This window comes from Rutilus rutilus, assembly GCF_951802725.1.
Source record: "Rutilus rutilus genome assembly, chromosome: 14".
Classification (NCBI taxonomy): Eukaryota; Metazoa; Chordata; class Actinopteri; order Cypriniformes; family Leuciscidae; genus Rutilus; species Rutilus rutilus.
Genome location: NC_140219.1, coordinates 21393879 through 21412457, shown reverse-complemented (window position 1 = coordinate 21412457; position 18579 = coordinate 21393879). Strand labels below are relative to the sequence as shown.

Sequence of the window (18579 nt, the reverse complement as noted above, 5' to 3'; positions counted from 1 at the left end):
CCCAGCAGAGTCAAAGACTTTGAAAACCCCTGATTTAGTAGATGATAGATGATCTGTAATGTGTTTCCCACCTGCAGTCTAGCAGAAACACTTGTGCATTACAACCACAACTCTTTATGAACTACAATTGGATTTAGGCCCTCTATCCACAGTTTGCCCTCTCTTATCAGCATTCCATCCCTCCCCTACGACCTAGCTGGTGATTTACGCTGGAACTTTGTGGTCACATTTGCACTCAATACTAACTTTTTAACAAGAACCAATTGTGCTCCCCAGTGTAAAATCTCTCTCTGCGTGTCTAGCATAGAGAAAGCTTAAATTTATCTTCGTCCAAATGGAGAGCGTGAATCCTCAGTAGGTGCAAGCCTTGTTTATTTTCTAATTTTATCTGAATGCATTACTTCAGTGTTGGCTGCCAGAATGCTAGTTTAAATTGGAAGTGTTCAGCATATTTAGTGCGCCAGCACTGGAGCTCCTCCAACTAGTGTAAAAGTGGATGATAAAAAAAAAAACGACACAAATGTGGTTAACAATTAGCCATTACTGCTGCATCAGTTCGTTTTTTATTTGAGGACAGAGAGATAAATCTTTGATTGTGTAAATAACACTACCCCATTAAATCCAAGAGATCAGAATGTCTAGAGTGCCAAACAGGTCAACTGCTTGAAAACACATTAGTTGTACAGGGTCAGAAGTTCCTATCTAATGATCTTGGCTGTGGACGGCCTGGCATAACGCGTGTGGGGTGGAGCTTTGTACTTGGATCAGAACACTTCAACAAGCTCACTGTATTTTGCTCTAAACTTTATCATCCTATAGAAATTTGCAGATTAACATGTTTTCTGTTGCCATTTGATTCAGCACACACATTAAAAATCAAATAAAAACTGTTAAAAACCACAAAATACATGTGGTATTCAGCTGAAAAATCAGCGCTAGTAACGTTTTGCTGTAAACCTTACGACCATAAAGTAAAAATTAAAATCTGTTGTATTTAAACATCCTTTCCAAGCTGTGGTGGAAGTGCCAGAGTGTGTGTATTTATACTCTTAAAACTTTAATTACACTTTTATATCTGCATGTTCAAAGTGAAGTCAGACCATACTCTTTTTCATACTGTGGGTATGACTGAAATAGCATGAACAGCAGCTCTCTGGAGGTTAAATGAATTAAGCCTGGTACATACTGTATGATTTATAATAGTCCTTTACGAATGTTGCTTGTCAGACTGTATGAGCATGATCCCCACTGTAAGCCATGCCACACTGTAGAATCTGTTGTCGTTGATGTCAGACTGCAGTCAAGACGCGTTAGAAACAGACACATGCGAGACTCGTCTGGAGTTTTACATCATCAATCCGTGACTCGAGCATGCATTACATGCAGGATTGAAATGGTGGTTTGCAAACACAAACAATCTTTAGCAGTAATTTTGATCATGGTTTGTCTTGAAAAGAAAAATGGAATAAAAGACGATGTGTGAGGCGCAAGTGATGGTTTGTTGTTGTCTCACTAATGTTCTGCATTTGTCGTGGGAGAAGCCACACTGCAGGACTGTGCGTCAAATCTTCTGACACTGCCAGAATTTCATCTGAGGTCAAATTTGATCGCAACGGTCATTAAAGGTTGTATCAGCGATTTCAGGCCCAAACATAAATGATCACATTCATCTAATCGTTCCTAACGATCCGCTAGCTGCCCGCCCCATTAGCATGCCGTCAAAAAAACGCGTCTCTGTAGGCAGCCTAGGCTCTGAGATCTGTTGGTTTCACCACCACTCAAAACCAAAATAAATAGTGTTCCAACCAATCACCGACAGGAGTGGGTGTTGTGAGGTTTTGCGCTCGTGCACGGCTGCCTATGACGGCTGCACGCGAAAACCTCACAACACCCACCCCTGTCGGTGATTGCCTACTGTGAGACGCGGTTTTTTGACGGCATGCTTATGGGGCGGGCAGCTAGCGGATCGTTAGGAAAGATTAGATGAATGTGATCATTTATGTTTGGGCCTGAAATCGCTGATACAACCTTTAATCGACTGTCGTCGGTGAACATGTTAAACAAAGACTTCAGATTTTGGCCTATGATCAGAGGATTCTCAACATTTGTCTCAGATGGCCAGATCACGGCCAAAATCATACAGTGTGCACCCTGCTTTAGGAGGAATATAGATACTTGGCACACTTATGGTTTATAAGTGGGGGACATCTAAAATTAATTTATGGTTTGATTATCCCTGTCCAACTCCTTTTACACCATTCTCACTACTTTTTCAGCATCTGTTTTTAATGCAAGATTTTTAATATAATACAATTTTCCAGAATTAAGATTTTATTTAACTTTAATTATAATTTAGCTTTAAATTTACCGCCATAATAAAAAGTAAATAAAGACCAAAAATGCCTCTGAAAATGCATGGTAAAATTTCTTTGTTTGTTTGTTTTTTTCTTATATGTCATTACTCATATTATTGCTCAAGTTTAAAAAGTCTGGGAAGAAGTGAGGCTGTAATTTTATTATGTCCAGGTGTTCTGCCAGCGGCTTTCTGAATTCATTTTGAAGTTGATGTTTCACTAAAATTAAAGTAGTCTACTAAATCCATCAAACAATAAACAGTGAGCTAATGTGTGACTAAAATGTCTGGACGTTTCTTCATGTCAAACAGGCATCAAATGAGTGCTTTAGACATCGTGTTATTTCCTTCAACGATTAGATTATTTATTTATTTTGTTTAACTTTGGTTTGTATGTGTTGCAGTTTAATTTTTTTTTTTTTTTTTTTTTTTTTTAAAGAGAGGTTCATCCTTCACCCAGAACATTCATTAAACCTGAAAGCATTATTCACTGGCTGAGTGGAGTTGGCCATTGCACAGTCCTTTCTTCAATACCCCAAATCTGCCCTGTGGCATTTCCCATAAAAATGTCTCTCACACACAAATCTAATGCTTGGATTATTTGTTAGTGTCCTCCTTGTAGTTGAGTCTCACAGCTTGCATTTTAACTGTTTTTATCTTCTGTGTTGATGAGATATGACTATATTTGCCATGCATACAGGAAAGGCGTGTGTTGAACCGTTAGTAAACTAGAACATCTCCCCATCTGCAGTCAATAAACAATGGAATGAATGTTATATAAAAAAGTAAATACACCAATGTGCATGTCATTTGTGTGCAAAGCCCTGGCCCAAGAGTTTTGCATGTGTTTTATAGGATAGTGGTGTTGTGTTTGTGTGGCTGAGGGTTGCAGCACACTAATAATCTCTGGCATACTCGTGTGAAGTGCTGCCTTTCCCAAACCACAGGAGAGTTGTAAAAGTCTCTAGAGAACACTGTGTTCCTCCTCAGTCTGTTGAAAAATGCTGTTTGTTGAGTATATGTGACAGGTGGGTAGTAATTACCATGTAAAATTATATGACGAAACAAACACAAAAATGTTCAGGGAGCCATACCATGCAATTAGTCTCGCTCTTCACATTTATTATTTCACCGTGAATTCCCATATTTAATCTTTAACGGTGCTAGAGACTTCAAAACAAAAGCAAAAACAAGCTGGATGTTGATGTGTTTGCATTGAAGCACTTAAATCAGCTTATTGCAAGGGCTTTTCTTGTTAATGTATCTTCATTGTGCCAAGTTCAACCGGGTCTGCACCATTTCAGGCTTAAATGATTAATATTGCAGAAGTTCACATATGGAATGCTGTAAATTTCCCACCGCTGGTCTGTTAGAGGCATTTCTTCCCCTGAAGGTGTAAACAGGAAGAGAAACTGATAGGCAGAACTCGAGCCGGATAACAATCTCACCATTTAACTAAAACACATCTTAACATTTTTTAAAAGCTTTCATTAATGAAATTAGGAAACATTTAGTTATTATTTAATGTCGAATCAAATTGATTCTGATCAAACTGACACTTCTTGATTGACAAATTCTCAAATTTGTCCGTGAGGTTTCAATCATAAAACTTTAACACATCTTTTGAAGGTGTCTGCACAGTTCTATTAAAATACAGTACAGTACAGGGAGGTCTATGGTAAATATTTTTAAATTTCATAACTAGGAAAGTGAGAGACATGAGCACACAGACAGCAGGTTAAGCTCAGGCTGAGTTGAAGCGTGTACCTTGCCAAGGTAGGCTTAATTGTGTCCATTACACTAATGCCTTCTTTATTGCTTTAGACGTGGAACGAAAAGACGCTGGGTTACATAACTGTCTCAATGTCTGATTAGCATGTTCTCATGTCTGTGACTACTCCAAATGTCTTAGATGTGTAGACAAGGTTGTGCCTCTTTATAGTGAATACGATAGAACTAGTTTCTAATCCTCTCTTTGTGTGTGAATGATTTTTCCCCCATTTTCCAGACTAAGAAAAACAGATCTTGGAAGATTTACTTTTAGAAATGTGCGCAGGCCTTGCCCTCAGGAGTAACACATTAAAAGACTCACCCTCATGTTGTAAAAAAAAAAAAACGCAAATGGAGACTTTCTGAAGAATATATTGACCTCTTTTTTATATAGAATTAAAAAGTAAGTGAGGACTGGGGCTGTCAAGCTCCAAAATGAGAAAGATAGTCCATATATATTCACAACTGCACAACACTGAAAATGTTAACATCTGCCGTAGATCTGACTTTTTCAATGAATCAGTTGGTCCAGTTTACAATACATCTTATTTATTCGTAAATTTGATTCCTTCAGTTCTCAGGTTCAACTGACTCAATGATCTGGTTAACAGGTTGCTGGAGGAGAAGATTATTAGTGACTTACAGCCTACATTTTGGCTTATTTCTCACACAAACTTGGAAACAGACTTGGAAGACTTGAAATACATAGAGTTGCATGAGTCATATGGATTACTTGTATGATAAATTTATGGTGCTTTTACATCTTTTTTGACGCTTTAGCCCTCATTCATTGTAGCTGCATAGACCAAAAGTGGAAAAATCATACTGGTTTGATGACAAAATTAGCATTTTTAGGTGAAGTAATCCTTGAAGTTCTCCAAAAACTCAACAGTGATCGTTTCAGTCAGAGAGTTATTTATTAGGAAAAAAATTATTATTTTTCCTGTTATATAATTGTTCTGGTTTAAATGAATGTCTTTGTGTAGGTACAGTATGAGAGATAACACGATGTCCTTGTCATTGCGTTGGTGGCTTTAGTCTTTAGCACCATTGTTTAGAAGCGTTTTTGTCAACTTCACCCCACGTCACAGGGGTAAAATTTCCTTAAATAGTATGAGGTCTGGAACTCATGACTCCTGAGTTTCCTGAGGCAGGAAAAACTAAATGGTTTATGTGATCAAAAATAGCTTGTATTTTCTCAGCTTAGTAGATGCCTGCAAAATCAACATGTACTCACTTGTGGTGGGAATATCATGACCGCTCTCATTGGCCTCCACACCCAGCAACCAGATCAAAACATTTAATATTCTCCTCATTCAGAACACAATTAAAACATGCGAGAATTGAGCTGAAGATATGACATGATCCTACTGTTAATCCAACTGTCGATGGACTAAAGAACGAAAACAACGGGCCCAGCTGCCCTCATTTTATATTTTAGATGCATTTGCAGAGACAATAGCAAGAATGATTCACCTGTGCAGACGTCGGGCTAACTGCACTCCAAGGCCTCTGTTGTTGGATTAAACCAACGTCATAAGGAAGAGATGAACATCCGGGTTGTGTTTTGAAAACACTCACTTTTAACAATACCTACCCTTGAGGTAATATCCAGTGTTGTTTACTGCATTTAGTTTCCTGTATAGGATTCAGCATTGCCAAGCCAAGCAGATCTAAACTATGATTATTCCACAGTCATGACAGGCTCCAAACATAATTCAGAAAAATACACAAGTATGCAACATGCAGCATTAATACACTGTAAAGAAGTGAGGTCAGCACAGGTTCTAGCATTTTTCCAGCATCATTTAAGCAACTATTCTCTTGTTATTGAATGTGACCAAGGAGCTGTGCGTTTCATAAACTAATCTTCCAAACCTGAATGCCTTCCAAGAAAAATGAGCCTCAAGCAGCTCTGCTGATGATTTATTTATTTATTTTTCTCGGTTCTCTCTCTGTGGGTATCTGAGATCTACAAAATTAGATTTCAGATGGTGATTCACGAAAAAGAACACCAGACTGCTGTTAACAAGCAAGATTATGAAATGCTGAATCTTAAGGCATGATGTTCTCCTGTGGCAGAATGATTCATATTACCTCCACTATAACATATGAAATCTTTTTGGGCAAATATGTCAACACAAACCAAACAATACCTTATAAGCCAAATAAAATAAAATAAAGACTTTAAACCCTCTGAAATAATGCCATTGTAGGTGGATGGATGGATGGATGGATACATACTAACTATGGATGGATGAATTGCTTTCACACCTTCATGGTCTTTTGAGATGGTCAGTGGGTTGTATGTGGGAGTGGAGAGTGTATTTATGGCAGGAGACATGCAGAGATCATTCCCAGAGGATCCAAGTGTTGATTGGCTGAGAATCATGATCAGGACAAACAGACGCTCTGGTAGTCCTTCATGCTGCTGCATGTGAGCAGAAGGAAAGCGCCTTACAATATTCTGCATGCAAATCAAGCAGGAGTTTCACATTCCATGCTTGACATTCAATAAGCAATACAAGGTATTACTTTGTTTCTTATTCACAGGCTGTTTTTTGCCTTGTACCTAGACTAGGTTAGAAGGTTAAATGTCTGACTGTCAAGCGTGAGGTGTCCTTAAGACAGATGCTTTAAATTCCAAAAACTGATGTGACTAGCCTGACTACACTGGTATTTGGGACCAACAACTCTATATGTGCATATTTAATAGAATATAAAGGCTTCTTTACTTTGATGGTCTCAACAGCACTTGGCCATATGAGTCTCTTAAAAGGGAGTAAGATTCATAAGATATTTCACAAGCAACAATAATAGAGCTTCCGTGTTACAATTGGCTGTTTTTCTGCCTTTTACACACTCATGTGAAATTAAAACAGTTTGAACTTTCCCTAGGGGACCTGCAGAGGTTAAAGTTCCACTGGTTTTGCAACAGCATCCCAGGTGAGACATTTGACCCCCAGTCGGCCTGTACTCTACCCTGCGCTCACATGCATTCGCCACATATAAAGTTATACAACAACACAATACACCAGCAATTTAACTGCTCAGATAACATTCTTAAACACAAACCCATGCTGCTCCGAATACTATATCCTTTTAGGGGAAAAAAATGTTGACCTGTCTGGTACACGCATCACATTACTTACATATCAAGTTAAGTCAGATTTATTTGTATAGCGCTTTTCACAATACACATTGTTTCAAGTAGCTTTACAGAAAGTCATGTTAATGTTTATAATATCTTAATATCATCTTGCCTCATAGTCACATTTAGCAGATTAGAGCTGGGTGATAATAGTTCAAATTTTGTGACAATACAAGCAATCAAGCAGTTTATATATATATATGAATCTTTGTTAATAAAGAGCTATAGTTATAGAATGTAGTTACATTTTGCAATGAAATAAGTCAAGCAGTTGAGATTTGCTATATAGTAAATATCGCTTTACCTAAGTGTATTTGATAGTTATATTATGTCATTTCCATTTTGCAGCAATATAAACAATCATAATAGCTGAGATTGTATATACCTTGTGTATACTGTCTATATGCAGGCAAAGTAGGACGTACTTATATATAACTTTTTAAAATATCACTGGCGAAAATGTTACATTCTTTCAACGATATAACAATCAAGATGAGATTTGCAATATAGTATATATGCTGTTTATACTTGATGAAACCTGTGAGGTTTTGTTCAATTTTTGACAATTTGATGTAGTGACAAGCCTAATTACAATTTGGTGATGTGCATCGCAGACATAGTTAAGCGATATATATAAATAACAGGGTTCAAAATTTCAATATCACTCACCCCTAAGCAGTTTATCTGAGGAGCTGATTGAATCTTTAATCTTAAATAATATCTTTAATCAAATCTAGCAAAGCAACTCCCAGAAACCCAACAATTTTGAGGTACTCGGGTTCATCATGAAAAAGTTATGTAATAAGAGCACATCATTTTCCCCATGACACACGTCAGTGCTAGAAAACAAACTGTGCTTGTCTCGTGTTAGGACTCTGAATTCAAGGCTTTCCTCTTAAATCCTCAACCTCATGCTGGTGGCCTTTGTTCTGCCCCACTTGGTCAAAATAAGGTGTTCCAAGCACATTCTTTGCGAGACTGGTACCACAGAGGAGAACACCTCTCACACAGACACACAGTGTTTCAGTGTTTTCCAAACCCCTGGGGAAAGATGGACACGGTTCCTCTCAGATCTAATGCGTCTAGGAAGAATTCCAGCACTGTTAAATAAGAGCACCTTCCCTTCTCCCTCCTACAAAGAGTCTCTTTTTTTTTTTTCAGATAAAGTTGGAGGATCTTTATTGATTATTGATCATTTAAAACTCATCAAGTTGAGGGACTAACAAACATAAGTTCTGTATGTTCCTGCAACTCAGAGTCATTGGCCAACTTCTGTTGGTATATTTGACCTCTTGCACCAGCCCAGAGATTAGTAAAGAGTTTAGGGTGGAACTAACTACCCATATGTGTTTGTGAGGCAACATCCTTTTATGGCCGTGTGAAAGTAACTAATGTTGGTTTCCAAATCCTCTTTCTATAGGTGGAGTGTGGTAAGCTTATCACATTCCCACACCCTTAGAAATCTGTAAAAACAAGAGCAATAGTGGCTTACCTCAAATAAACAGAACACAAAATGCTCTATCATAAGAGATAGGTGTGTGTATGTTAATGGGAATAAACAAGACGTTGTCGTAGATTATACTTGGAGGCAAATTCAATTCATTAGTCGCCAACTATTCACAGTTTACTGCTTCTGCAAAACAGAGAGACCATTTAGAAGATTATATTTTAAGAATGACCAGTTAATATTAAATCATGAGAGACTTTATGGATGAAAATTATACACCCAAAGCAATATTAGAGAACTTGAAAAGATTCAATACTTTTAGTCTGACTGTATACATTAAGTCTGACTGCAACAAAAGGTCATGAGTTTGTGCATACACAGACATAAGTCTTGCAAAACATGCTGTCGCATCACAGAAAATCTGAAATTGTGGTTTGTACAATGGAAATTTTATACATATCTGTGGTTATGACTTATATGCAACCCAAGTTGAACAATGGGTCATGTACTGGTATTTGTTTGCCTTTTATGTCTGAAGTAGATTGACCATACGCCTAGCACTACTCTAGAAACCTTTTACAATGATTCTTGTATTCCACTGGAATTTCCTCAAATGCGGTTTTATCGTCTTATAAGTCTAATATGAACTATATAAATTATATAATCTAATTCTAAATTATATAATGAAAAATGATCATGTATTTTAAATATAAGTAAGTTATACAACTCTTGAATATTTGGATTCAGGCATCAGTGTCTCTGATGTAATTTTTAATTACTCATTTTGGTAGCTGGGCACCAGTCAGTGCATTGCATAAAAGTAGTAAACACTTTGGGCTCCTAATGACTTTGTCTATTTATACTGTCAACTTACTTCTTAAGGATCTAAAATAAAATAAAAATTCCCGAAGTAAACATCTCTCATTTGCCTCTGTCTCTACAGGATGCACCTGGGAGCGAGAAGCTGTTTGTATAAAGTGAGAATGAGGTAACACCGTTTACACTGCAGATCACACTCAATAATTTTCCACAACAGGGTATTAGATCTGAGGCTTAGGAAATAATGTCACTCCACTGAAATATGGCACAAACAGCCAACTCTGAGCCTATATTTACATACAGAACAAACAAGTAAATGTATCAGTGCACTGTAACTCGCTCGCATGCAAACCCGGCCACACTTCACCAGGCCTTGACATAGAAATCCGCCCACTACACCAAACTGAAACAGATGTTTGGGAGTTGCATAACAGCAGAGGTCTCGCAGCTGTTTTGGGAAGCAGAACAAATGCCATATCACCAGTGAATCCACTCTGAGTCTGAACATTGAACCATTGAACATTGTCCATGGTTGTTTACTCCAGTCCAAAAATACCATGAATAAAAACTTGGTTACACTTACTTAATGCCTTTATATTAAATACATTATAAACGTATTTTAATGCATTAATTATGCCTGGTAATGCACCTTATAATGCATTGCATGGTCTCGCGAATAATTGTAACCACAGTTATAAAACATTATAATACTAATCTATTAATTGAACACACCTTTAGAAAGCATAATGCATTGAAACACGACAAACAACCAATTTCAGAGGTAACAAGGAATCGGATAATGTTATAATGCATTTTAACTTTGGTTACAATTATTTATGAAAAGATATAATGCATTATAATATAACATTGTCAATACCTTTATAATGCATTAATCATATAGGCTTTAATTCAATTGTTACCAAAACTTTATTATTGTTATTTATTTATATTATGGTTAATATTATAATACTATAACATTATTATTATTTAGTTTGTTGGTTACTTAGTTATTTGCCAAAAGAAGTTATCTTGCCTATTACACAATGAAGTAACATAATATGAACCTTCGGTAACACTTTATTTTACAGATTCCTTGTTACATGTACTTATTGTATAACAGTAAATTATGCATTAAAAGTAACTAACCCTAAACCAAACCCTACTTCTAATCCTATCCTATAGTAAGTATGTTGTTAATTGATATTACTCAATATGCAAATGTGTAATTACACTGTAACAAGGACAAGGACACCTTCAAATAAAGTGTAACCCAATCTTCATATTCAAATAAACTTAACAAATATTTATTCATGTGTTTATTTTTAATGTGTGGTTTGTCTATTCTGTTTGATATTCTAGTTTGATAGATAGCTTGATGTTAATAACGGCAATAAAACATGAATGATACGTCAGATCAGAGTGCATTTGGATTCTGATATTTCCAGAAGTGATTTCCTTTTAAACCTCCACCCATCTGCAATAGGACCCAGTGGACGTGACCCGGCGGAACCGCATAGTCTTTTGAATATACTTTATTACCGTCTACCTTATAGGAACTTCTGTTGAATACTGAGATGGGGGTCTTACATAGAAGTCTTACATAAGGGAGAGGATTGAGTTACATTGAGCGTGCCTTTCCTAAGGAGAGCAAGATGAGGGTTTCACACGCCATGATCTGTTTTCTCACTATGCTTTGCCCCAAAGCCTTGTGGATGACTACAGCACAGTAGCCACTGTGCACTTAGCTCTAGATCTGTGTATGTACATAAACATCTGCAATTAAACCCTCTTTTTCAATAGTTATTTTGATAGTCCAGTGGAAAGTCCAAACTTAGCATATTTTATTATCATGCACATGGTGCCACGCTCACTGAGGTCAATGACATTTATCTTTATATATGTAATTACTGGAAAGAATTTGATTATTCATATAAAGAAGTTTCATTGCATGTAGTAAAATGTGAGCAGCAAGTGATGCCAGTGCATGCTTGAATAGCAAATGTCTATCATAAACTACCATGCATGCTATGAGGATATTATTGGTCTAAATAATTGCTTTGTGAAGGCCTTATCTTCCATGCATGACCTTTACTCATGTAGTGTCAAACACCTCATCTTTAAAAGACTCTCAGTCTTATATTGACGCCAAGGAAGATTGCTCTGATTTTACATCTCATTTAAAGTTGGAATTTTTATAGATACTAAGAATCTGATTGTAACTTCTAAGAGGTCGTATGCACTAAATATGAAACTACAGAAAATGTTCTTGTCCTTCATGAAGAAAAAGCAAAAGATCTGAGGGTAGTATTTAGTGTAAACATCAGGTTTATTGCAATGTGCATTTTGCATCCATAAATCGTTTAAAAAAAACAAAACACCATGGACACAATAAAGCAACAATACCCATGTTACAAAAAGACTGCTGTCAAAAAACTTCTTCCTGTGAAAAGTTACACATGGTCCTGTTGGCTTGTGAGTATTAGGCAAGTCTTTGGTGGTTAGAAAACACAAAGTTCATTGAAAAACATGTGGCCTCCTTCAGACACCATCGTGCCTGTTAGTTGGTTGGCGTAGAGGGTCAACAGAACACACGTTCGACATGTCAGCAGAACGTTCGCAGCAACATTATCCGCCCTTCACCTTCGTCCGTTTCAGAACATTTCGCTTTACATCAGGTGCTAATTTACAGAACTATAGCAAATGTATACAGATTTTCATTCCCACAAAAACAAAAAAATCATTTTTACACACAGCCCACATAAACAAGTTGATTTTGTTCCGTTTCAAAACACAAACAAGCAATAATCCCCATAAGCAGCAGGCCCCATCTGCAGAGATACAAGCGATGCTATACAAATCATATGGCAGGAGTCACCGCTGTGGACGAGAGGACCGGTGCTCCGTACAGGTCCGTCTCAAGCGTCCTGAACTACGGGAGCTAAGAATGTCCACAGCACTAGGGGTCAGTGACACAGAGGGCAGGAACAAGAGTCCCGTACAGCTTGCGTCAGGTGGGGCTCTCGTGAGACTGTGGGGGCATCTCGTAGGGACGTACATTTCCTTGGCTTGACCGAAGATGCGCTCTTGGCCAGCTCCATCAGGCAAACCCCTCTCCGTCTCTTCGTGAGAGGGACCAAAGGAAAGCAAGGCTGGGCCCCCTTCCAAGCAAGGGGCACGTCAGTCCCGTTGTACAGTAACCTCAGACGTCTACATCTCTCTCTTTTCCATGTTAGTCCGAAGAGATTGTCGGATAATACAGAACTTGGCCACTGGTACGTCGTAATGCTTTCATTTCAGGTCAGGTTTCATCTGTACAGCCAGCTTCATCTTGAAGTTGCATATCTGGAGGTCCATTTCAGGTGAGAGCTGTGGCTCTGCCCGCCCCATGGCAGAGCCACTTATACAGCAGACCCCGTGCTGATGTACTGGTGCTCGTTGTTCTCGGGGGAGCCCAGCTCCAGAGGCTCCAGGGGGAGGCTGGAGTCTGAGGGCAGACGGGACTGAAACTTCTCCAGCTGCTCTGGGCTCGCCAGGTTCTTCAGCAGACTGTTCTCACGCTCCAACTGGTTGTTTTTCTCTGCCAGCTCCTTGATCTGCTCCTTCAAGATCTCCACTTCTTCTCTGACTGCATACATTAAGTGATTCTTTACAAGATCCTACAAGAGAAATACAGAGAATTGAGTTTCCATGATCACACCAAAACATACTCAGACTATTAAGTACATTGCAACAGATCTGTTTGCATGTGGAATTCATGTATGAACTCAGAAGAATGAGGCTGAGAATTGAGCACATGTATTTTACTCCTTGAATAGCCCAATGAAATAAACTGTCATTCATTCAGGGATGAATTACATTCTTTGTAATGACAAGAACTGTACATTATGTTCTATCATTGTGAGGGAAAGAGAATCCAAGGGGTGGTTTACACAATATCGTTTTTAATTAAAAACTGAAAACTTTGTATGCGTTTAGGCCATTCGTTTACACGACAACAGCGTTTTTGGGGCCTGAAAACAAACGTAAATTTTTTTTTTTTTAAAGATTCAAAGTGCAAGTGTTTGAAAACTAAATCGCTATTGTCTGTAAAGTTAAAAAACGCGAATTTGTGAAAACGGTGACGCCATGCGCATGCATATTACATGTTCAGTCTATGGGCGCGTAGTATTTCTTTACATCGCCAACTACTGGCCTAGTATGAACAATACAGCTTTTTTTGTCGTTTTAGCTGATCAGTGTGAACGGGGATCGTTTTGACAATGTTGTCATCTGTACGTGAAAAACGCAAAAGAAAAACTTTTCCGTTTTTAGAATATAAATGTAATGTTTAGTAATGTTTAATAAATGCATGTTTCCTATTTGTATTTGAATTTTCTTTTTTTTTTATGTGAATCAAGTTATTGCAATTCAAATGTTTACATCTATTGTGAGCATGATTTATATACTGTAAGATACATTAATAACATATCATTTAAATATTATTTGTAGTTATATAGTAAAAGATATGCATTTGCTATTATAGTTAAATAGTACTAATAGGAGTTTAATACCCTTTACAGGGGAAAAAAAGGGGTTACATATATTACTAGGGGGATTAAATGGGTTAAAACACACTTTTACTATCAGGTAATTGTGATGTTGGGAATTTAAGAATAATTATCTAAGAATTCTTTAATACACATTTATTTTGCTAGTTAATTATTCAAATGTGTCTCTGGGTTAACATAAATGTTTACATATATTGTGAGCATTATGTATATACTATAATGAGCAATCTTAATACATTAATAAAATACTTTTCTGATTATTTGTGCCAAATATGGTAGTTATGACCTGCTTTTCATTTATAATTAATAGTAATGTTTAATAAATAAATGCATATATTAGTAAATAGTACATTTAGACTTTTGGTTACAGATGTTACTGGGGGGATTAAATGGGTTAAACAATTACTTGCTTTATATAAAATGGTGCATGTGGTGTTGTACAGCAACCTTTGACTTTTACTGCAGGTGGGCAAACAAAGCATATGCAATGAATGTATATGCAGCAGCTCTAGAGCGTGCCACAGCTCTGGTTACAGCCTACACAGAAACTAGATACTTTCCACTGCAATTCTACAAACATCTGATCATAGTGTTAAAAGAATAGATCTTACCATTGCTTGTTCGATCTTGTTGTCAATAGCCACAACGCTTGCGCCAGAGGCACTGCAAAAGACAAAGACACAAAGTATTAAAACGCAGTTCAGACAGTGCAGTAGTAAACAAGCTCTTAGTGCGTGACACCTATTCTGTGTCGATGCTGCAAAACAGCAAACTAATGTCTGTCCGACTGTAATTCCTGTCGACTGTCAAAAAAAAAGCATCTAATAATCTCGTAAAATCGGCATACCTGTTGTCTAGTTTGACCGACACTACATCCCCTCCAAGGAATGATGAGAAGAAGGAGATGGAGAAATTGTGTAGCTGATAGACTGCGAGCTCCATTGGCGTTTTAAACATCTCCGTGCTCATGTTGAGTACAAGACCCGTCTGAATAATACTTCTCGCCACGTTTGCGACTTGTTTGAACACGATTTTAAGATCCTGGTTGTTTGTGTTGCGTTGCTCTGTTGCAATACGCGCAGATAAAACCGGGCACTATGAGTGAACTAGGAGCGGTTTCAGAGAAACACTGTCGGCAAGTGATGCTATTTCTGCCGCAGCGGGCTTTTATACTCCGCTCGGTGACGTCACATGACGCGCGCATGTGTTATTCAAATGAGGCTTGTGGCATAGATTTTCGTTTTGCCCTCTCACTGAACTCGCCTAAAGAACACACAGCATGCAGCAGCAGCAAACCGCGGGACAAACCTCCACAACACATCAACACAAACAAGACGTTTTCCCGCGTTATGACATGCCTCGTGAAATATATAGCTGTCCTATGATGACCAATGCACTTGTCTTATCCATGTAAAGTTGCCACTTTAAGGAACCACGCGTTCCTATAAAATTCAGTCATTTGTTACATGGTGAAAATAATTGAGCAGTTTTATTAATAGTAAATTGACCTAATTGGTCTTTCAAACGATGCCTCCAGGTCTTCATAAGTTTATAGTTTTGCAATTGACTGCTTAGAGATACGGAGAGCTGGATGGGAAAGATGAATCAACAGAATTTTCTCACAACACTTTTTTCCATAATGTCTAACTTCAGCCTTTAGTGCCTCTAGTGGCCAAACTGCGTATAACAGTCATAAACACATGCTCAACCAAACTTTCACTGGCACTTTGATATCAGTAAGCTAATATTTGCACATTTTGCTCATTTAGAACATAAACACACTGTTTCGCTGTCCATCAGTTTACTTTTTAACATTAAAGCCAATGAGTCAAGAATACAACAGTAAAGTCCTCAGCAAGTACATTTTAACGCATTTTACAACGTTGCAGTTATAAAACAGTGTGAAAAAAACCACACCAAAAAATTAACAAAAATATAAGTAATGTTTTAATCCTTCTAAAAAATACCTACCTGTTGTAGACTCAAAATGTAAATATAACAAAATCAAACTTACATTTTGTCCAACTTATAAACTTGCACAGCTTACAAACAGACACTGTTATTATTCACGTAATATCTGCTTTGTGAATTTAATTTTGGGGGGAAATCATTTGATGGGACATGCTAGCAACATTGCACAATGCAAAGTTTTGAAAATGAATCTATTACAGTATGTCACAAAATGTAATTTTACGGACATTATCGACTCTTTCACTACATTTTACAATCTGTCATCTGTCTTTTCTGAGCGGAGCAAGAATTTGTTTGGATCCTAGTGTAGCCCTTTAAAAGGGGACGGCTCGAAGTTGATCCTCCTAATGAGACTTTACAGAAAAGCACAAATTAGTCACCGTAGTGCTGTCACTTTCCATTTCATGCAGTTAGTTAAGCTGACAGATTAGATTTCCGAGGAACGCTCCAGAAAGAGTTAACCGAACTCCTGGTGAGCTGTTACAGTCAGGATAATTGGCAAGTGCTTGTACAGTTTGTACTGTCTAATCATCCCTCAGACGAAGAGGGAAAGACCATGAAGTGGCTTCTTAATTTGAAGAGTTATGCCTCGTGAGAGTCTGCAGGCAATGAAGTGTCAAAAGAAACCTCTGTTATAAAGTACTGCTAATAGTGTGTTAATCGTCGTCATTTTTGTGACGTGACAAAACCAGGACAACCAGCCTCTCTGGCAAAGAGAAAGCTGCATGTATTACATTCCAAGGAAACCGGGACTGACAAATCAATTTGCTAAAAAAAATTCAGTATTGAATAAATGATAACTTTCACATTGCTTTGATGCAGCTAGATGAGCAAACAGATGCTTCATTGAGTCGCCACTCGTACATCACAGTAAACACAGATGTGCCATTGTACAGTATGTCTCCGTCTGTCACCATGGCCAGGGTGGAGATGTCCCAGACACTCTCCGATAATCAAATGCTTTACACTGCTACTACACAGTTTAAAACAAGGTTGGAAACTTTAAGACTGGTCTCAGTGTATATATATATTATGTTCAATACAGTTACACTATAGTGGCACTAATTATTTACACTTGCAACAAGACTTCATTTAATAAAAACCCACAAAACAGGATTAGAGTTCTCAAGACACACCTAACCATACTCGGTTAACTTAGTTAGCATTTGCGTACTCAAGAACACACCAATAATCCCTACGAAAGAATGTGTGGAATGACATATTTTTAGTCTGTCGAGTTTGCATTCCGTGAATAGCTGCTTCTTATTAGGTCAAAAAATTAAATCTAGTTTCTTTAGGAGGACAGCAATAGAGAGACCCTCACCATAGTGAAGAATGAAATATGTAAATAACATCATCAGTGTAAACTCTTGATTTAGTATCCTACGAATTGAAAAAACAAGTTATGCAATACGTCTGTAAGTACTTTGTATTATGATCCACAAGCGATGAATCCGGTAATGCACTTTGCTGACTGTCTGTAACGTAACGATTTTTCACACCTTGTAGAGCAAGACCTGCAGTATTCGCCAGTTCGAGTGGTTAGACCAGACTAACTTTCCTCGCTCACTTTCACACCTACACAATTAATCCATCAGCTGTCAGTTGTAATGATACACTCACGCAACATTCTTACACTTACCGCCTGTCCCTCTTCTTAAATAGACTAGGTGAGTAAATAGGTGGCAAACTCATGGCTGTTGCTCTGTGGACGGTCACTATGAACAAGTCTCTGCGGATGCAGCCCAAGATGCAACCTTGCGCCTCGAGCAGCGTGGATGGTGTGAAAATGTCCCATTCTCTGTTAGATGGGAGGGAGGTGGACATACAGAGATGTTGTGTCTTGTTTTTCTCTGTTCACTGTCTGTCTGTCAGAGATATGGAGAATATGGAGAATTTCTTTTTTTCCACATAGGAAGTTTGATTAGCGACTCTCGTAACAACATGATTGAGAGCAGAATATTCTGAGTATGATAAATGATTAAAGTCAACAAAATGACAACGCTATACAAATGGCGTCTCACTGTACCCTGCTTACACCTGGTATTAAGATGCGTTTTGGTCGATCGGATCGTGTAAACGGGGTCTAAAACGGTTTGAGCTTGTCCACTTTCAACCACTTCCAGAGGTAGTTGAAAACGCATTCATCCGGATTGCTTTCGTGGTGTAGAGGCTCATGTGGTCGAATGTATTCGAACAGCCACAAAAGATCACCTACTCTAGGCCTACCGAATTAATGCATTATGGGACGCGCGCTAGCCAGACGGGATTTAAACTTTGTCAGCTAAAGACCCAAGTTTGGTTTGAAGACGAAAAACGCACCAAGCACGATGTTCTCTCACCATTCCTGGTTTCTAACACGCATTCACAGCGTTCGGCGTGATCTTGCGGCTTTCAGAGCAGAAACGAAAGCTACCGCTCTCCGTATGTTTTTCTGTTTTCTCCGGTCCTGTTCATATGTAAATTTCATCCAATAAATTGAAAGATCTGAAAAAGTCCATACATTTACCCGCCCATAGAC

At 37.9% G+C, this 18579-nt stretch overlaps 1 protein-coding gene across 2 annotated transcripts in view; it reads right to left on the bottom strand.

Annotated features, from left to right (window-relative positions):
• Positions 1 to 11842: 11842 nt before the first annotated feature.
• tsc22d3 (TSC22 domain family, member 3) overlaps positions 11843 to 18579 on the bottom strand; it is a 32359-nt gene continuing 25622 nt past the window's right edge. Inside the window, exons 1-3 of one of the 2 annotated variants that reach the window (XM_084429687.1) lie at positions 14935 to 15231; positions 14699 to 14750; positions 11843 to 13196 (exon numbers count right to left, since the gene is read on the bottom strand). In XM_084429687.1, coding sequence (XP_084285813.1) covers positions 12939 to 13196; positions 14699 to 14750; positions 14935 to 15056 — 432 coding nt within the window. In that variant the 5' untranslated portion in view covers positions 15057 to 15231 and the 3' untranslated portion in view covers positions 11843 to 12938. Of the gene's footprint in view, positions 13197 to 14698; positions 14751 to 14934; positions 15232 to 18579 lie in introns of those variants that run through there. The other variant, XM_084429686.1, reaches the window with a different exon arrangement.